Source organism: Platalea leucorodia (assembly GCF_965183815.1).
Source record: "Platalea leucorodia genome assembly, chromosome: 16".
Lineage (NCBI taxonomy): Eukaryota > Metazoa > Chordata > Aves > Pelecaniformes > Threskiornithidae > Platalea > Platalea leucorodia.
The window spans coordinates 12,833,102-12,854,508 of NC_138838.1; the positions used below are offsets into that span (position 1 = coordinate 12,833,102).

The 21,407-nt window shown below is 42.4% G+C and overlaps 1 protein-coding gene across 1 annotated transcript; it reads right to left on the bottom strand.

Annotated features, from left to right (window-relative positions):
- Positions 1–315: 315 nt before the first annotated feature.
- Positions 316–21,038, bottom strand: NCBP3 (nuclear cap binding subunit 3). The gene is made up of 13 exons (XM_082328159.1): positions 20,503–21,038; positions 18,694–18,759; positions 16,961–17,066; positions 15,854–15,979; positions 13,378–13,506; positions 11,007–11,080; positions 9,979–10,087; positions 9,125–9,224; positions 8,683–8,789; positions 6,707–6,992; positions 5,729–5,886; positions 4,387–4,551; positions 316–3,740 (listed from the first exon to the last, which is right to left on the bottom strand). Exons 1-13 carry the CDS (start codon positions 20,653–20,655, stop codon positions 3,505–3,507), a joined length of 1,815 nt encoding a protein of 604 aa, XP_082184285.1. The 5' UTR covers positions 20,656–21,038; the 3' UTR covers positions 316–3,504.
- Positions 21,039–21,407: the final 369 nt, after the last annotated feature.

Sequence of the window (21,407 nt, forward strand, 5' to 3'; positions counted from 1 at the left end):
CCGCGGCGGCGGGGGAGCAGCACGTACCACGCCGCGGCGGGGGGGGGCCAGACGTACCACCCCGCGGCGGGGGGGGGGGGGCAGCACGTACCACGCCGCGGCGGGCGGGACCGGACGTACCACTGCTCCAGCAAGGCGGGGGGGGAGGGCGAGGCGTCCATTTTCTGCAGCGCGGCCCGGGCGGGCTCCGCGCAGCCTCGCTGGGCCGGCAGGACCCTGATTTTAGGCACCCCCCTACTCGGCTGGCAGCAGGAAAGTGGGTTCCTTCAGCCTGGGCTGGGACGGGCGACACCTCGAAGCAGGGCCCCTCATCTTGCAGCCGGGATGCCCAGTCCCCTCAGGGCAGCCGAGGGAGCGGCCGCAGGCCCTGCACCCTGAAGAGGTGCAGCGCTGCCCCTTGTGATGTGTTTTCCAGCAAAACTGGGTAGGTCAGTGCGATTTCAGACCACTTTTATTTGGAACAGAACAGCTGTTTTAAATAAAAGTTTCATTATTTTCACATTATAATGTCATCTTGAACGGAAAAGGTCTTTTGCTTTCCTTCTCCCTGTCAAACACATCAGCCATCATCCTCAAAACCAAAACCCAACCCCACACCCTCATAAACGCCACGCGCCCAGGGCCTGCCCGAGGACGGCTGCGGCACAGCCTGCAGCCCCCACGATGATTTCTTTTGCACAGCGTAACAGTCACCAGAACTATTTACCAAAAAATACCTTTTTAAAACAGCAAAACTTTCTAGAAGAAGGACTAGTAGCAGTCCTGTAACGAGTCACCTACAATTCAGAAACGTTTTTTCCCTCCAAGACCTAGATCCTCCAGCAAAAGCCAAAGCCAAACTTCTCCTTCTTGCAATTTTCAAGGTAAGTTCATTTCAGTAAAACACACAGGTCGCACGTCTCAGTATCAGAACGTTAATTTCTGCATCAAATTCCTTGAAGGTGACAATATCTGGGAGTCCCGTGAAAGATCAAGAACACGGTAGCTAAGGGCAAAACGGCTGACCACAAAGAGAAGGGGACTTAAAACAAAATTCTCTATGCAATCTCGCTCTAGGTCAAATAGCACTTAAATTAACCATGTTGAGGAAAAAGCATTCACTAAAGATTCAGTGCCTATTTTTAATTCTCAAACCCCAGCAGCTCACATTCAGGTAACCAAGACCAAAGCTAGAATTCCCGACACCAGCCAACACTTTTCAAGGCTTCTCTGTCCATCAGCAAAAGCAAAACCAGGCACGCGCTCAATCACAAACAACTCTACAGGTCCCTTCAACAGTAAACCTCTATTTTTCCTGCAGCTAAGCTACCACGGTCTCATTACCACACATAGCCCCCCCCAAACCATAACGGTGACAGACCCGGCTAACGGGAGGCATTGCTAAGGCGTGTTTCTGACTGCCTGGAAGTATTTCTGACTGCCTGGAAGTATTTCTGACTGCCTGGAAGCCGCTTTTCTCGACTTCACGCATCCATTAGTTCAGATCTTTTCTATCGGTTGAAGAGATCCTCTGTTCCCGTTCCGCCCCTCGCGCCAGCCAGCCTGCCCCTCGTACGTACACGGAAACACAGTGGTTATCAGCGACGTTAACAGCAGGCCACAACCAGCGGCCGAGCTTAAAAACATGCAGAGATTCACAGCGGTGCAGAAGCCTGTCTTCATAGACCAGGTGCACGATTGGTATCTACCATCTCCTTTCAGAAGAAGGAAAGGTCAGAACGGATCCAAAGCAGTAACACAATACAAAGGTTCACTGGCAAAAAGACACCGGTTAAATAAATTTTATCAGGATCTTGAGAAATGAGTATGGCAGGGGTATGACTCTGTTTGAAGGCTTTGGAAGGGGTATTAATGAAAGCACACCTTAAAATGAATTATTACAGTGATCAGACATTGCAGTCATTTACTCTCAACAGTACTTTTATGAGACATATTTATATATCCAATAATTAAATATAAAATCAAGGATGAGTGTCACAAAACAAGGAAATAATAAGGCTCGAAGCCCAGTCGGGCCCCAGATTACCCTTCTAGTCACTGTACCTTTCAGTTTTACCTTTAAACATGCTGCTATTCTTACACATAATAAAGCAATAAGAAAAGTTAATTGCAGATTCCTTGCTTTTGTGAAGCCTCAAACCTACTTCAACTTAGTACAAAAATAGGGGGGGAAAAAAGATAAAACATTTGTTTGTTAGAAAGCAGAAAGGGGAAGAGATATTCACAGGCGGTTTGGACTGACAGAACCTAGGAAATAGGGACAACGCCAACAAATTTTCAGACTATCAAAAGGGAGCAGACAATGTTTTTGCTACCTGTTCGGTTTACCAGAATGCGATGTGCTAGCGTTATTCCTTATTTAGAATTCTTGGCGATCAAAATAAACGCCATAGGCAACAAGAAAAAACTGCAGTTGCACACTGATCAAACCTTTTTCCTACTCAGAGAGGGTATGCGGGCAAAAAAGCTGAATGTAACAAGTCAACCATGTGCACATCCACATGTACTATACAGTAAGAACATTCAAAAATATTGACATGAGACAGTGATCCTATAGTTTTCCTTTTCTCTTTCAGTTATATATATATATATAGTTAATATATATTATATATATATATATAGTTAAACAGCACATAGGAAAACACCACTATAGCTTTCACCGTGGCCAACAGGAAAATTCTCACAAATATAAAAGTGTACGCCTTTCAATTGTTAGATTTCTTCAAAACATAATACAGATAAAATGAAAGAAATATAATTTCTCATCATGTAACAAAAAAAAAAAAATTAAACCCTTGGGAATTTACACAATTCTCAAACATCCAACTTTGCAGTCTTGAACATCTCGATCCCTACTACAGCAGGACATAGTATCACCACCATAAACGAGCAGAATTCCTCGAGAGCAGTGATGCTACGTGGATCCTATGTGAAATTTCACTGTACTGAAACACGTAACTTCGATTTACATTCAGTATTTTGGAGGAAGGGCACACGGTATTCCCTTCACGCTTTATCCTTGCTGGCTGCCTACCCAGGAAGCATTACTGTTATTACTCCAAGAGGAAAGGAAAGACGCTGGTAAGAGCCAGAAGGGCAAGGCCATGCTGTTGATTATGAAATGCCCTGTTCTTTGGATGAACTGTGAAAAATATTTTGTTAAAAGGCTCCATGTTAAAAATGGTCATCTTAAAAATACAGAGCATTTCTGCCTCTTCTCTTAAGTTCAAAGCTTGGGGAGAAGTGTTTTGCTAGAATTAACTACAGGTTTGCTGTAATAAACATATATGACAATGCCCTACATAACCCAGGGCCGACCACAGACTCCAGACAAACGTGATTGCTTCAGGTTTCAAGTGGTATGCGCGTCTATTTTTGTATAAAAGGAACAGAGACGCTTCTGGAACCTTCGCTGCAGAGCCTTTGCCGGTGTCCAGCTTTTGGGCAAAGGAAATCTCGCCACACTGCAGAGTCACAATCTTGAGGACCAGAAAGTACAAACAATCATGATTCAGTGTCTGATCCAGAACTGCTTTCTCGGCTGATTTCAATTTGTAGAGATGGTAAATTATCCAATCGACTCTTTTTTTGCCGAGACTGTTCTTTTTCCTTAATGAGAGCACCCCAAACCCGCTGGAGCTCTGAATCATCTTCCTCTGGAGATGCCACAGAGTTTTCAGGTTTATCTGAAGTCTTTTCTTGTGTCTTCGGAGCAGACCCTAATCGGGTCCATAAATTACCTAATTAGGTGAAAAACAAACATTTTTTAAAAAAAGACAGGACTAAGAGGAATTCTGGAGGAAGTCTGAGGAACCTAGCCTTAAATTCACTGCATCTCTTTAAACTCCTCCCACCTTAACATTTGGCACGGAACTTGCTACGCTTTGAAGCAGTAGTTGAAATTCAAACATGGGAGGCTCAGTGCAGTCCTGTTCACTGTTTCCCATTTCCAGAGAATGCTACACACAGGTCCGAAGTGCCGCTGCGTTCAATACACTTGTTTTAGTGCCCTGTTTTGACCGCAGTTTTAAAGCGGACCTCTACTTTTAAGCGGACAAAAATACTCAGCTCAGCCTACCTACGTGGATGCCCCCTCGCTGGCAGTGCTCAAGGCCAGGCTGGATGGGGCTCTGAGCAGCCTGGTCTGGTGGAAGGTGCCCCTGCCCGCGGCGGGGGGTTGGAACCAGATGGTCTTTAAGGTCCCTTCCAGCCCAAACCATTCTAGGATACGATACATGTACTTAGATTTCAAAGCTCTGAACGAACGTTTCCTAATTCCTCTTTAATTTCACTCAACTGAACAGCCTTCATGATTTTCTGCTGAAATTTCTCTTCTACTCTAAAATCAAAGGCATTGCAGTATTACACTTTCTCCATAAAACTAACCTGATTTCTTCTCTCTGGTATCAGAGTAGAGGCCTTTTACATCTTGTTTGGGGATTCCTAACCGGCTATGCACATCTGATATTGGCTCTCGACGAGGAGCAGAGGTACTACTTGGAGGCTTCATTTCTGGAGAATGTGGTCTTTTTCCCAGTCTTTGCCGCACATCTAGGGATATTTTCAGTGATTAAAATGACAAAAATCATGATGCATTTACTTTAGTTCTGCCAGCTAATTGCACAATTTGAAGAACTTGAAACTAGACAGATTCTCTGGTTTTATCTTTTCTGTAGCCTTTTCGTTAAGTCTTTCACACTCAGATCTCAGTCCTGGCAATGTCTGCAATAAAATTTATCCAGATTACATTTTTCTTATTTTTTTGGCAATAAATTTGACATTTAATGTTTTCAGGTTGTGCTATGTCCAGAAGATCGAAAAAGTAAGTTATTCCGTGGCTTGCTGCATTTCTCTTTTAGCAGCGCAGCGTGTATGCATCTGGCATGAGGTATGATTATACAAAAATTGGTATGCCTTCCACGATTCTTAATAGATACCTCGCTTTAGAATTCTAATACTGCTTGATATTTTGCAGAATAAAATGAAAACCAGAATATAAGAATCCTAAATATATTGATATTTAACTCATGATGCGAGTCTTGCATTCTGAAGTTTGTCTGGTTTAGCTAGATATTCCTAGCCTTAAAGAGGGGTCAAACAAAAACATACAAAGGAAGTCACAGGATTTGTGTGTCAACTTGTCAGAACCCCAAAATGTGCCAGAGGGGTAAAATATACTAACGTAACTTCTACGTTACATTGATACAGGAAAGTATCTTTCACTTATCAGTCAGATAATCCTCTGGACACTACGTACATCAGAAGTAGCTGAAATTACACACACCTGAGTCAAAAAAGCAAGTCAATTAAGCCCCGAAATAAACCCTGTCAATTGAAAAACACGTCCATATTCATGCAATACACGTTCTTTCATGTAAGTAGCTAGCGTTTGACGTTTCACTTTGTATGAGCTTCCCCCCCATGCTACATTTCTCAGAGTCATACAGAATCTCTGCCTCAAGGAGTGAGCAAATCAAAAAAGTGGGGGGAAATAGAAACAGGCAAATGAATTGGATAAAAATAAATGTCACTCTCTCACTCAAATGTACGTCATTTTTCCCCAAAGCAATCCCCAATGCAGTCTCTTAGTGAGGAAAAATTAACTGTATGGATGCAGAAACTGCTGCTGAACAGAATTCCCTCAGGTTCTTCAGCTGCAGTGTGAAGTGTATATATCCATTGTAACGAGCCAGTCACAGTTCTGCACAACCTAAGAGTTTAAAATTACCTGATTTTACAGTGCTGTTTGGCTGACGTGGCCCAGTATTATTCTGACGTTTTTCTTCTAGCAGTAGTCTTACATCTGCAACTTTCTCTGATGATCCTTTACTGCCAATCCGATTTTTGATGTTACTGGTTGCTATGCTATCTGCTCGCATGGAATTCCTAAATAAAATAATAATAGATTTAATGTCCCTTAAATGAAATGAAATCTAGTATAGTTCTTAAGTCTGCTTGTATGTAAAACTACATCATAGAAAACCGTAATATCAGGATTTCTTTACTGAGAAACAGAGGTAAAAACATTACTGAGAAGAGCACGTGTTCCAGTCAGAATCCTAAGTTCAGCAATAATCCCATCAATACCTCAGTATCCATTTCAAGGCAAGCATCGGGTTTGTTTCCTTAGGGCTGTGCCTCTGGGTCAAAATTCAGAGCAGATAAACAACCTCAAAATTGTTAAAGGCCTTGACATTATAATGAAGTATAATCATACTACTGAAAGGACGCATGTTAAAGTTATTAAAATAACCTACAATATAAGCGATTTTGGTTAATATGCCCATAATGAACATAAGTTCCTTTTTGTCATCAACACTTAAGGGTTATTATTCTTTCTGAGAAAAGAGGAAAGGGTAAAGGGAAAAGAGAAAGGAGTTCTTTCTCCCTGGCCTAGCTATGAAATGCAAGAAGTTAATTGTGCTCGCATACATTTCCATTGATTCCACTGTGAGCTTCGTTATTATCAACAAGGAGGGTTACAGAAATCCGCAAAGGAAGCTATATTTTAAGAATGTTAATTGTAATTAAAAGCCTGTATCACTGGTTTCTGCATTTTGTATTTCTTTTTAAAGTATCTACTACAAAATTATGTTAAGAATTGAAAAAGTAGCTTCAATGGTTTGTCTTTAAGCTTTGACAGCTCTGTCACTAACTAGAATTTAGAATGCCTTTTCACTGATACTTGTAAATAAGAAACTTTTACCTAATATTTTTCAGTTGTGATTCCACCTCATCTGCGTACATCGTCATTTTCATGCTCTTTTTGGGAGAGGGTGTTGATATCATTTTCAGTTCAAGGTCATAGTCCATTTCATCAGAATCAGACGCGCTAGCACTGGATCGCCGTGCTGCACTGCGGTCTCGGGACTGTTTGAACGCTTGCAGTTCATCACGGTACTCTACCACAACTCTGTCATCTTCATCCATATCCTGATCTTCCTCCTCCTCTTCTTCCTCCTCAATAGGCTCCTCAGGAACATTTACTAAGCCTGTAGCAAGACAAACTGATTCTGATAAACTGAAGTTTATCATTCATATAAGGTACCTTAAAACCAAGGGGGGAAAAATGACCCACTACAAACGAGTCTTTGTAGTTCTCTAAGGCTAAAGAGAGAATATTTTGCAAAATATTCTAAGTGGAATCCATACTACAGAACAGCCTAAGTGGAAGAAAATTGCCACAGGAGAAAAATAGCCCATGGTGTTCCCTATCTCAGCAGCCTGCTCAGGCATAAAGCTGACCTGAGTATGTAAGGTACAGCTGCCTCCCGGAGTAGGTGCAGTTCATGCTTCCTGAACCAAGGATAACAATTCCTACGATCTTGCAGGGCTTAATGTGACAACCGCTGGCTCCGCGATAATCCTTTCAAGTCCTGTGAGCAGCGATACTAAAGATACGTGCGTGCTTTTTGGTATGAATTTATCACGTTGTGCTGGTTGCAGCTGGGGTACAGTTAATTTTCTTCACCATAGCTGGTATGGGGCTGTGTTTTGGATTTGTGCTGGAAACGGTGTTGATAACGCAGGGATGTTTTCATCGTTGCTGAGCAGTGCTGAAACAGAGTCAAGGCCTTTTCTGCCTCCCCCCCACCCCAGCAGCGAGCAGGCTGGGGGCACAAGGCGCTGGGAGGGGACACGGCCGGGACAGCTGCCCCCAGCTGCCCCCAGGGCTGTCCCCCACCACAGGACGCCATGCTCGGCAGGGAGAGCTGGGGAAGAAGGAGGAAGGGGGGGACGCTCGGAGCGATGGCGTTTGTCTTCCCAAGTCACCGCTAGGCGCGATGGAGCCCTGCTTTCCTGGGGATGGCTGAGCACCTGCCTCCCACCGGGAAGGAGGGAACAAATTCCTTGGTTTGCCTTGCTTGCGTGCGCGGCTTTTGCTTTACCTATTAAACTGTCTTTATCTCAGCCCACGAGTTTTCTCACTTTTACTCTTCCGATTCTCTCCCCCATCCCACCACGGGGGAGTGAGCGAGCGGCTGCGTGGTGCTTAGTTGCCAGCTGGGGTTAAACCATGACACGCATACTGACTTAAATATAAATCAACAACTTAAATTTAGTCAACAGCAGCGTGCAAGTATCTTTTCAGAAAGCAGTACCTTATCAACATGCAAAATCTTCCATGAGATTTGATACATCCATGGCTGTATTTTTAACACGCCACTCATATGAAACTTTGACACTGTATTTGTCTCACGTCAAAGGCTTTTACACTAATTCTTTTTCTAATGCACACCCCCCACCTTAGGGAGTAGCTGAAGATATTCAAGCCTAATTAATAGAATTTTCTAATCTTTATTGTTCTACATCTACAGCTTGCTTTTTCACAGAATGGAAGAATTGACACAGCAAGTATGACAAACTGCCAAGACGTTTAAAGAAGTTATGTCGTCTTGTTGCCCTTGATGCTACAGCCCCTATGTCCTAAATTTGTAAGACAAAAATGCCACATAAAAAGCAGCAGCTATCTTGGTAAGCCAATGAGCAGCGTGAAGCTTCTGCCTCAGTTGTTCCCTGCAAACTCTTAAAATGTGATTCAAGTTATAGATTTTTTTTTTTTAAAAGTACACTTCACTTCCACGCACGGCAGGGGATTACACGAGGCACTGTTTCAGGTCCTTTCCAGCCCTCCACTCCCCAGCTGTCTTCTTACAGGGTTGACATATTGGCATCAATTACCTGAATGACGATGTTTGTAAGGAGGAGTCAAGCCAACATCATCCCCGATAAGTGTCCTTTTCTTTATCACATCCCGATGGATTCGACGTGAATGGTATCTTCGTTTCCTGAATGACCATAAAAAGAATGACACTCCTGTCACAGAAAAGGCATCACGACTGAGCCACATTCAGTCCTGCATTAAGCATGTGCAATTATCGCTCGCTTTAACAGCAGACGTACGCCTATGTCGGAGATCTGTGCTGAATGTTTTGAATATAAACATTCTTTATTTCCATGAGAAAATACTCCCCTTGCAAATTCATAGTCACATTGCAAAAACATTATTTACGCATAAGAAGCATCTACATAAACTGAATAGAAAGAAAATCCACAAATTAAAAGTTTTAGACTATCTTGTCCAATTACCTGCAACGTTCCAATTCCTCTATCCAATACTCACCAAGAATTGCTAAGAATCCCCTTCATGCCTCCGTAATTGGGATTGCCGTATTTCATGTAATACTGGCTTCGCCTTGCAGCTCCCAGCTCTTTTTTGTCATCTGAAAAAAACATAAATTAAAGGAATATTTCCCTCTTAGAATATACAACACCAGCACAAAAATAAATAACTGTCCAGTCAAAGACACAGAGAGTGAAAGTAAGACTGAATATGTCTTACAGATCAGCATTACTTCCGTCTCCTTCACAAAGGATACCATTTTGCTGACACCTCTGAAATTTCTCCTACCACCACGGTTTTATTTGTGTCTAGAAACTTAATTCTAGAGAGACTGAGTTTCTACATAGCAGCTTAAGAGAGCACTACATCCCACTGCAACTGCTGGAGGCTGTACTTAGCTTACTCATGACCTTTCTGTTCTTTATGTGTCACTTCCCACATGGCCCAGAAATCAGATGGAATTTCATTTTACTCATAAATATAATTTAATATCTCAACTGTATTTAGCAATAAATTTCCACTAATACCTCATCAGCATCTCCAATAATTTTCGTATTTCTAAAAAGTGAAATTCACCTCTGTGGAGAAGGGCACCATACAGCCTGTTCTACGGTACTGGGAAGAATGCCGAGCCCAATGTAAAATTTTTATGTACAATAATTTTCATACAACTTGCACTGAATTTAATTCACAGAGTAAATGGGGATTTATTGCAAAATCTTAATACCTAATGATTAGCAAAAAAACCTAACAATTTTGCAAATAAAAATTAGGTACTTCAAGTCATTAATTAGTCAACAAATAAAATTACAACAAGTGATTAACTCATTATGCTTGTTAAGCTGTTCATTTACCTTTAGTAGCAAATCTCATGAATAGCTTGTTTCCTTTAGCCAGTTTATTGGCAGGGCGAAGATCATTACGCAGGAGAGAATCCTCTTCTACCTGGGAGAGGGCATCCAACTTTGGGGGGCAAAAAAGGTATTTTGGACTCAAAAATGAAATTACTGTTGAACAAAAATGGATTTCTTACAGAGAAGCAATCAACTGATTATTAAGTTACTTTTCAAATTATGTTCAAATGAACTCTGCTTTTTTTCTTGACAAACTAATGTGAATTTTTAAAGTAACTTGCCCTAAAGATTTAAAATATTTCCTTCTCTTCCTTCTTAACCTTATCTCAGATTATTAAATCCAATAATTGCCAAATAACACTATATTACCGACTGAAATGCAGAAAATAAATAGCACAACTTGGACACTGAAAAACAACTATTTGATTTTTTTGCTTGTTTCATATCTAAATGGTTTTACTAACAGGTTCTCATGCCCTCACACAATGACTAAAAGGCTTTTTTTTTTTCATTTATATCTGCTTTACAGAAACTAAAATTCAGACTTCCATGATGTACGAGTGTTCACTGAGCCATTCCTAAAGAAAATACTAATCACACCTATTATATATTCAGCCAGTGAAGATTAAATCGCTTACAAAACATCAGTGCGTATGCCGATTCCCACACGTCTCTGCGGACAGCCTAAATCCTATTTGTCTCTAAGCGCTGCCTTCGCTGCTGAAAGGCCGTTGCCTTCCATTGTTGCTCTTTCATTGCCTCCTCTCCGCAGAGCGGAGCTGCCAGCCTAGCTCTGACGTGCTGGATGCCCTAGCGCTCTTCAAAAATCTACTTTCACAAAACACTCTTACGTAGCTATTCTCACCAACAGCGTATCTGCACTTCATGTCATTTCCCCACCTCATTTACTTTGATAATTAAATTGTGAGTTGCAAATATATATGGTTAAAACTATAATGTTATAAAGATTTTACACCAGTCAGAGCAAAACTTCTGTAATCGTGTTTTCACTTTCCTTCTGTACTGACCTCAACGTCACTTGGATTGTCATCCTCAACCTCGCCTTCTTCTGTCTCATCATCAGAACTTTCCTCCTGTTTTTCTAAGAAGGAAAATAATTGGGGGGGGGAAATAACCTCCATTTTAGTGTGTCAGTCACATTTGATTATTATTACCTACATTCTCTGAAATGAAACTGAAGGTGTTATCCTTTCTTCTGTGCAGCCTAGAGAATAATCAAAACGGTAAATGTCTACAGAAATTTGAAGCACGCATGAGCACAGAATAACATTAACTAGACAGCCTCTGTGCAGATAACTGCCTGTGGCAGCACACATGGATTATTAATTCTTTGAAAGCAAATGAAATTGCACTGCATTTCAGGGTATGACAGAGATCAGCAAAGGCAAGACTGTAAAAGGCATATAAAAGTCTATTTCCTTCAGCCTCCCTTTAAAATGCTGCAAGTACCTGCAAGTATCCAATACTAACGATGTAAAACAGGTTATTATTCAAAAGCACAGAAGCTTCTGAGAGAGAAAAAAAAAACCTTAGTGACTTAATTTTGAAGTGAAATAACTAACACATAACTAACATAAGAATGCACGCTTCCAGAACTACTAAAATTGTGAGATGCTTGCATAGATTTTTCAGGGTTCTTTTTAGCTCAAGGTAAGAAAATTGACATTGGAATTATTTTTTTTTCTCCAAACAGTCCTCAGGAAAAAGGAAAAAAAAACCCAAGTAATGAATACGGACCACTATCAACATATACCAATATCATTTGCAAAGATCTCAAAATACTTCATAGCCATAAGACTAAAATAAAACCTCTTTTCTATTTCAGGGTTCCTTGTCTTAATCTCATCCAACAACAGACTTGAAAACTTAAAATAGAGAGCAGTAGCTGTTCAAAAGATCCTGAAGACATACCCCAGTTAAAAGAAAAGCGTAAAGCACAATTAACCAAACTGAGACCAAAGAGAGAATTCAGGTAAACGAATGAGCCAAATTCAAGCCTGAATAATTAAGTTCCATTAGGGACAGCATTTAAGCACTTTTTCCCCCCAAATGATAAGCTCGTCACACTTCTCACAGTAAAAACTAGTCTCTTGCTTCCCTGAATGCCTAAATAGCCCTCAAATTCTTATCTGAAGAAGGAATGCAACTAAGCCAGATTACTCCAGTGTATCTGTATGCATCTCACACCTTAAGGTGTAATTGAACAGTTTGCACTTTATCTAATATCCCGCTTTTCCAGATGAACAGGAGTAATTTAGATGACATTTTTATTTTAAGATGTGGTGCAATGATGACGCAATATGTAATTTATAGCCAACAAGATTAAATACATATATTTATGCTCCACTTAAACAAGACAGTCATTTATCTCCAAAAACTTCATAACAAGTCTTACTTGAAGCATTATCAACATTTGCCCAAAAATTAAAGTCACACGGACTGTTGAGGAGCTACCACATTGTGGAGAAAAGCAACAAGAAGAAAAGGGGATGAGTTAGAAGGATCCACAAGCTTAACAAAGCTCTAAAGCCCAAACTTCCCAGAAGGGCTTTTGGTAGCACTGCAAATATCTAAGAGAGAGATTGGCTATTTGCATTTTGTTCATCTAGCATGTTTAAGCAAAATCTATGGGAGACTTAATAAATACAACATCTCTCTCTGCTTTGTGCTGTGTGGTACAGTACTTGGAACCACAGCAATTTATCACACCAGCCTAACAGCAAAACAGTCCTAAGGTAGAAAAAGATTTTTAATTTACACCCGTAAAATAAGTTTACAATTAAGGCATTCAGGTACCAGATTTATCACAACATTATATGTACTTTCCCTGCTTTGCTCTTTTATAGCTGACCTTTCAGTGTGCTTCTTTCTTGAAATTATAATAGCCAAATTTACAGACGATACCCACAGTGGTGAGGCGATACGCTCACATCAGTGCGAACGGCACGCTTGAAGGATGGTGGTGTATGAAGAAAGGAATCAACTGTGGTATTTCAAAAGTAAGACATTTTCTTACATCTGCTTTTTCCACACTTAGAAGCCATCCTTTTACTGCCTTTGTACGCACATCACACAGACTGTGTGTGTTCTGTGCAACACGTACCACTATAAATAGCATAGCTGAATATGACCCTGCATCTAACATGTTCAGTATCGACTGAGTTACTGCTTTTGGTCTAGCTCCAACCCACCTTTTAAGAAGCAGCTTCTTCAAAAGGTTTCCAAGATGAAAGCCTTTTTTAAAGTGGCAGAATACATTTACCTGAAACTATATGATAGAAGCTCCTTCAGTAATTTAGATTATGCAGTACCCAAGCACAAGTTTAAAGTTCCGTTGATTTAACTAGATGATGTCTATATATGCATATCTCAATCTACCTTTCTTGGCTTTTTCAGCTGTCTTCTCTTCATTGTTTTCTCTGCTTTTTGTTTTCTCCTGATCAGGCAAGGAACTCATATTTATTAGAGCCCGTGTTGCTGTTACTTCATCAAGCCAGACCACATTACCTGTGACATATATAAACACATACAAAAACAAAATGCAGTTTGTATAATCAAAGAGTCACATACATTGCCTTTCTGGAGAGGAATTACTAACAAAAGTTCAGAAACACTCTTATATAGTGACACAACAGCACAGTAATCAGATATACTTCTGCAGGGGAAGTTGTTCTTTAACACACTTGCTAAGCTGGAGAACACACAGCTTTCATCACATGTCAACAAACACACAACTGATCAAACCCAAAATCATTGAAAAGCACAACCATATATATTAGAGACTGCTTCCTGAGCACAGAAATTAGGACACTGAACCAAGGTCAGTGTATTTCATGAACGTGTTAGCACACAAATGCGATTAAAGGGGGGAAAAACAGAGAAAAAAAAGGAGGGGGAAAAAAGCGGGGGGGGGGGGGGGGGGAGGGGAGAGAAAGAAGCCTCGATTTTTTTTCCCTTTGGCAATTTAACAGAACCTTGGACCTTGTTGCAGAATTCTGTTAATCTTTTCCGAAAAGCAGGAAAATAGGGGAAAATAGGAGAGACTGCTTGAGCACAGATTATAGCATACACAGGTCAACAATATGATTCAGTACACGCCCTAAGTATCAGCAGATGGTACTAAAATATAACTTCTGAGGCCAATTAAAAGCATTTTATAGATGCCAAAATTGAAAGAGCTAAAAGTGCTTATAAACAGGTTTTGAACAAAAGCTTTCTGCACGGATGCATTCAGTGCAAACAGAGCAACAAATGCCATTTATTGCTCTGCTGTTAAGCAGAGTGTATTCAGATATCAAGAAAACTATACAGTGTCCGAAAATAAAAGATTCTCTCTTAAATTACTTGAACAGACAAGATTTGCAAGGTGAAGAACACCCAGATACTGACTGCAACGATTGGCTAGCTAATAACCTTTCATTTATGTATGCCTACCTGCTCTTCACATATCCAGATTTTCAAAGCCTTTATCATTTCATGTTCATCAGTTTCAAACACAGAACACAGCCTAAATTCACCTTTGCACTAAGACATCGTGAGATGTAATTCAGTTGGGAATGTTAACACTTTTACCATGCTGCGATGCAAATTTATGCTGAAAACACAATGCCTTTTTTTTGAATTTTCACCAAATGTAGTTGGCACGTTAACTCAGAGCATGAAAATTAATCACTAAAAAAAGATGTGTTTTAACTATAATTGGGTAAAGTGCTCTTACTATTCTGAAGCCTGCGTTTTTGCACTGCGAGTTCACTCTCTTTCCATGCCAAATTCACGCATGTAACACTTAAGAAAAAGGATAATCAGACAATTTTAGAAACGCAGCCTCAGATACAGGTCAAGCTGTGCGCTTGCTAGCTTACGCATCACCACCGGTTCATCTAGCAGCTCTTCACTGCAACTGCCCGCCCAGGGCTCACTGCGTTTCAAATTTTCTGTCAGCTTGTGGCTGCGTATCAAGCCGTCACACACAGCGACTTCAAGGTTTCCAGTATTTTGTAGCATACCTGGCACGCGAACGTAATTCCTTCAGGGTCGTTCCAGGGAACCATGCTACTAATTCTCAGGTCTCAACCATGCTCGTCAATAAACCAGTTTCCAGCAATCCCAATCCAATTGGAAAACCTGCACTGGCTCCTTCTTTTTCTATGATTTCTGCCACAGGATTTCTAGCCGCATGACAATCTTGGAGCCTTCCAGCTCCATGACCCAGTGCCCAACCGTAGCAAACAGCTCTTGTACAGTCTGTTGTATCACTGAAGAAGGCATGACTGTCAACAACCTTATATCGTTCTGGCAATCTCACTGCATGCTCGCTCCGCAAAACAGCCCTTGCAATGTGAATTCACATTCCTTTTCCAATCTATGTAAATCACATTCAGCTGCTACCTTCTTCCACCCACTAATTTCTCCTGGAGAATGCACTAAACAATTATGGCAACAAGTCTGCTCCTTCACAGCACAAAACCATACCAACCTGCCTGACCGCCACAGCTCAATCACCTTCTCTCAGAACGTCATCTTTTGTGACACTCACAAGCAGGTATACGATTCATGTCAGGATGTAAGCAGCACAAAATTTTAGACTTTTTTTTTCCCCCCCACTTAGAGACCTGAAAGTTATTCTGTGCTATCTCTTTCCAATAATAAATACTCAGCCAGATAGTGGGTTTGATTTTCCCCATGTTATTAATTCTTTCCTTCTAAATCTCTTTTGACTAAGGCAAATGACAGGGAAACTGAGACAAAGATCAGTGACTTTGAAAGCCACTAAGACATCTGAGGTACAGCTACGACCGATATTAAAAGAAAAAAAAAAGAGTAAGAACTACCGACAAAAGACTCCGTTACTTACATGATGTATCATCTAACCACTCAATATGAGCAGGAGGATACTCCTTGAAGTAGGCAAAGATGTCCTGCGTACTCATCTCATCCACCCCACAAATGTAAATTGTGTCCAGTCTCACTTTAGGAATTGCTATAAAGAGGAAGAGATACAAAACTGGTACTTATTTCTGTAGAGCAAGCTTTTATATTAGTAACATATGGGTTTAGAAAGCAAACATTTTAAATAAGCTAAAGGGAAGCTAATGAGAGCAAATTATGATGTACACCATTCTAAAACACCATAACTTGACCTATTATTCCACAATGCAAAACTTTAATAAATTGAAAATTAAAAAGAGGTAACATTACAACCATTGGTAGATGTAGGTACTGCAAAGCAATCAAACTGCCTTAAAAACGTTTTTGTTTTTTTTTTTTTTAAATGCTGCCAAAGTACTACCATTGAGTACTAGAGAGCCAGAATACCAACGAGGCCTGCGACCAGGACACGTGTACAAAGCACTTCCCCTTGCAACAGCTGACGGAGAGCTGCTACAGGCCACGGCTTAGGGGGTCCAAGCTGCCAGTTGGAAAAAAAAAAAGCCTCGAGAACTAACTGGATGCCAAAAGCGCCAATCTGTTGTGCACACATCTCCTGGCTGAGCTGCTTACACTCCACCATGCCCAGCTTGCCACCTAGGAGCACATGCGCAGTCAGTCCAGCTCCGCTGTGCGTACAGCACAGAGTCCTCCGCTCATACACAAACAGCGACCCAGGCCTTTTCAAAGAATTTAAAGATTCTTAAAGCAGCACTGATCCAGAAGATGGATCTTGGACACGCAGCACTAGGTGCCATTGCCAAACAGTAAATAAGGTACACGAAAAATATTTTCTTCTTTCTGGAGTTGGTAAAACAAGGAGCAAAATGGTAACTGTCAAGTAGTTTAAGAAGTAATGACATTAAAAGAAAAATGTGGAAAAAACCAAACAAACAAACAAACTGATTTCTTTTGGCAGTGACCTGGGAAAGCCTCTGGGATGCAGGAAATCTTATAGAATAAATCAAGTAACGGAACTGTGAGGAAGTAAACAAAGGGATCTTTTCTTCTTGACTGTGGGATAAACTTGTACCTTTCTTCATCATGTCCCGATCCAGCGCCACATTCCTTTGGGCGAGATTCACTTCAGCTCGAAAATGAAAGCGTTTTGCTCTTTGTTCCTTTTTCTCAATCGCTTCCTGCAAAATGCAAAACAATGCACTCAAAACAGGAATCACAGCAGCATTCCCAACAAGAGATTTAAAATAAAATTCACTAGATGGCAACAATCTATATTAATAATTCTATTAATTCTAAACAGACCTGTATCTTTCAGAATGCAGAAATAATTCATTGAAACATTTCTGTGCCATGTAACAGTTTTCACGTAGGTCCAGCAACACAACGGGAATGAAGATGCATGGAAAACAAGCTCAGACTCCACGATGGAACAGTAACATTATCTTTTCCTTCCTAACAAACGTACAGAGGCCGTGCTCAAAAAAACCTCTCTTAGAACAAGCATTTCTACCACATGGAAAATTAGTCTTTTAAGAGATTTTTCCCCATCTGTTTTTTAAATATGTACAAAAATGTAAATTTGTCTCTCCGAGCATGACTTTAACAGCACTACCTGGAGTGCTGACTCTAGAGATCTCACTTAGACTGGCAATTCAAGCTGCTTTTAGGTAGCTCATGAGCAACAGCTTATGTGGATCTTGTGCAATTTTTGAAACGGACTGAGAAGCTCCTTATTCTACAGAATTTATTAGGAAGAATTATAGATTTTTGGATGTTCCTAACCAAAGTCAAATCTGGAACACAAACTGTGATTAGGCAAAAACTGCCAGCAATGATATCCAAATAAGCATGGGCTTTTTACTAGTTTGTAAAGATTGCCAAAACATCTTTGACCACATTTCTTAAAGTTTTTCAGAGCTGCATCATTAAAGAACGTTACAGAAGATGACAGCTTTCCCCTAACTAGGGAAACTTCAAATTCTTTACCGGATTACAGTAACACAAGGTAGATATTGAAGCCAAAAAGCTGATTTTCAGTCTTCATCTGGAATCCTTTTTGTACCCTTTGATAAGCACAATCTTCTGAGCTTCAGTAACACACAACGGGAATTCATGTCATTTGTCAACACACTGTTGTGGTGGGGATTCATATTTGTGAGAACACGTAAAATTGTATCAGGCCTATAAAGTATATGACTGAATGCTTTTTCTCTGCTACCAAATGCTGGATACAGTGGTCAATTGTACAATATGAAACAACTGCCAATTTGGTATCAAATGTACAGAGATGAGCTGTGGGATTAAATTTCTGAAGTTCCACAGAATTATGTAACTTTAAGTTATTTAAATGCAACTGCTGTTCACATTCTCCAAACTATGCCTTAAATAATTAAACAATAAGGTGCCCTTGGAAGATACAAGGCAACGAAACTAGATTTTCCTGCCAAGCGCTCGTTGTTCCTTCTGTCACTCACCTAAGAGGAAAACCCGCAGCTGACTTGTCTCAAAGGGCTTTGTTGTGCAATATTGAGTGGCATCACGGCAATTTCAATAGAAACATTTGCAGCTTTTGGCACACAAATTTTTGTAACTTAAAAATGCTAATTCTCACAGTTTACAAGAAATATCAGGTCCTGATGCAGGCCACAACCAACAAAAGGAGAATTCACTAGTTGCTGAAAAATGCCAGCTATCTGAACACGGGGCCAAGCTTCTGTGCATGCTGGGGAAGAAATAAATGAAACAGTTCCTCCTTTCCAGTAGCAATAATTAGAACATGTTGAAGAACCACAGTGCAAAAATTACCTTGGAAGTTACATCTATTCCAGTAATGAAACTTCCAGCTTTGTTTTCATATCTCCTACTCGTGTCCTGAAACAAAGAAAAATGGTGGTGAAATCTCAATGAACACCAAAAGCAACACGCTTGCTATGCTGAAAAAAAATCTGGCCATTCCTACAACACATACATCCTCTTTCCCTCGATCCTTACTCCAAGCTACATCCCTAGGTAGACAGGTACACAAGCAATAACTCTCGCTGATGTCAGTGAAGGTAAAAGCATACGAACTGAACCAAACTTCCTTTACTACAAGGATTCTTTCCTTTGGCAAAATTTAGTTTCTGTCTCTGCCACTGCTAAGGTTTTTCTTTACTCTCTCTCAGCAATACAGGGGAAGTCATCGAACACCTTTCCTAACTATCAACTTCCACAATTTTGGTTTCGGGTATAATTTCCTTATAAAACATGAACAGATTTGACAGCGATACCTGATTCCTGAACTGCCAGCTTGCAGCTTTTAGTCTCAGAAGTCAGAACACCAAGCTATATCCACAATTAAACAAGTAACTTTTTTATTCCTATCATTATTTCAAACCCATCTTCCAAATACCAGCCAGATGAAACATTACTGTTTTGATACGATCCTACCGATAAAGAGTAAAAACGGAGAATGACGTGGGAAAAAAATTACAAGTTTCGTTTCCATCGGTCAGGACTGCTGAACTCACAAGACTGCACTAAACCACACAGACCCTGCACCAATGACCCAATTCTGTCCCTTCCATTGTATGCATATGTAAAAATGGCACCTCTTCATTCCAGCACCCTCAGGACCATCACCTGGCAAAAGTCTGGAGCTGGAAGAACCAGCTGGAAGAAAGTCTTGCTTTTTTCAGGAGAAAACGTGTTCTTTATACTTGTGCTGCAATAATTATTTTGGCTAAAGGACTTTTTCTAGAAAGTAGGCCAGCCTCAGTTTAGAAATACCAAAGTACACACAATCTAACTGCTTTTCTTAGTAACAGCATCAAAGTTTGTCTAAAGCTGCCAAATGTTTAGAGCTATTAAAAAGAAAAAGAAAAGCAAAATAAGCATTATTTTTGAAGTTAAAAAAACCCACTGTCTAAGGTTGACTCATGGAGCACAGGGAAGTACAACAGGGTGCTGTCTCTTAGGCCACGTATTTGGTCGAAGCTCGAGCACGTTGGTAAATCAGCTAATTAGAGATTAGTTTCTCAAGTAATTTCCACAGAAGTTTTGAGAGCAAAAGACGACTTAGGAGGTTAGAAGAACTCTGACCCATTTTTAGGTGTTAAACCTGACGCTACTAAAACTTATACAGGAACAAATAGCAAAAATGAGGCGGGGGGGGGGGAAGAAAATCTTCAAAACCCACCCACCAGAGCCCAGATCCCCAGCGCCTCCGACTCGGGTCTCCCGCCGTCACCTCCCTGCTCCAGGTGTCCCCTACATTTCTCGTCTCAGGCGCTCCTTTTACACTCTCCTATCCGCAGCCTTCCTCTACAGCCCATCACTGCACCCCAAACCCTCTTTTCCACCACCTCCTTTATTCCCTTCGCTCCCGAGCACATCCTGGCCGCCCCCCCTTGCAGCCTGCCCCCAAACTCCCCTCAGACACCTCCAAGCCCCCTCACGGCCCCAGTCCCCGCCACCCTCACCCTACCGCTTCCCCTCATGCACCCCATGTCGCCCCTTTTCCCACCAAGGCACCTCCAACCGCCCTTACAGACCCCCTCCCCGCCACCCTCACCCCCTCAGGAGCCGGTCCCTCCTTCGTCCCCCCTGCCCGTGACCCCTCCGCACGCCCCTCACCGGAATGAGCTCCCGCAGCGAGCGCCTCACAGGGATGGTCTCCAGCTCGCCCTCTTCCACTTCCATAGGCTCAGGCTCCGGGCCGCGAGGCTCCGCCGTTGTCGCCGTTGCCTCCGCCTTCACCGAGATCCGCAGGCCCCGCACGGCCGCCATGGCTCCGCCAAGCCCGCCCTCCGCCCGGCCAGCGAGACGGCTCCGCCGCGGCACAGAGCGCCGCCGCCCAGAACCACCACCGAGCCGCCGGGGCGGATAGAGCGCCACCCGAAGCCAGAGCCGGGAGCGGGGCGGGGAACGGGACGACACACCTACACGCTCAGGCGCAGAGCGCGGCCATAGAGAGGCGCGGAGGGCGGGGAGAGCGCGCCGCCCCCGGTCCTCCAGGGCTACGGCGAGGCCGAGGGCCGCGCCGCCATTTTCCCCAGGCGCCCCCGGCGCCTCTGACAGAAGGAAGCTGATTCGCAGCGCTCGGCAGCGAGCCTGCGCCCTCCTGCTGCCGGGCCGGGCTGTCCTCTGTGTCGGGGCCCGGGCCCCGTCTCCTCTCGGCCTCCATAACCAGACGGTTTAATCTGCCCCCGCGAGTTCTGCGTCCCCTGGTGGCGCTGCCCGCTCTGCCCCCTCGCACGATGGAGCCGGATCCCAGCCGAGGGCTGCTCCGGCCTCGCCGTCGTCGTTTGCCGTGACGTCACGCCGACGGGGAGACGCGGTGCTTGGGGACGCGGTGCGGTGGTGGACGTGGCAGCGCTGGGTTTACGGTTGGACTCGATCTTAAGGGTCGCTTCCAACCTCAACGGTTCTGTGGTTCCACGCGCTGCCGGGCCGTGTGTCTCGCCGCCGTGAACGGTCACCCCCTTCCGTCACCCAGCCGATTCCCGTGAGAATTCCCAATATTTCTCCGGCTGCGGGAC

Coding starts and splice junctions, on each gene's coding strand:
- NCBP3 (XM_082328159.1), bottom strand. CDS start 20,655: ATGGCGGCCGTGCGGGGCCTGCGGATCTCGGTGAAGGCGGAGGCAACG. Junction 8,790..9,124: donor GGGATTCTTAGCAATTCTTG/GTGAGTATTGGA, acceptor ATGGTCATTCAG/GAAACGAAGATACCATTCAC. Junction 3,741..4,386: donor TACCAGAGAGAAGAAATCAG/GTTAGTTTTATG, acceptor TCACCTAATTAG/GTAATTTATGGACCCGATTA.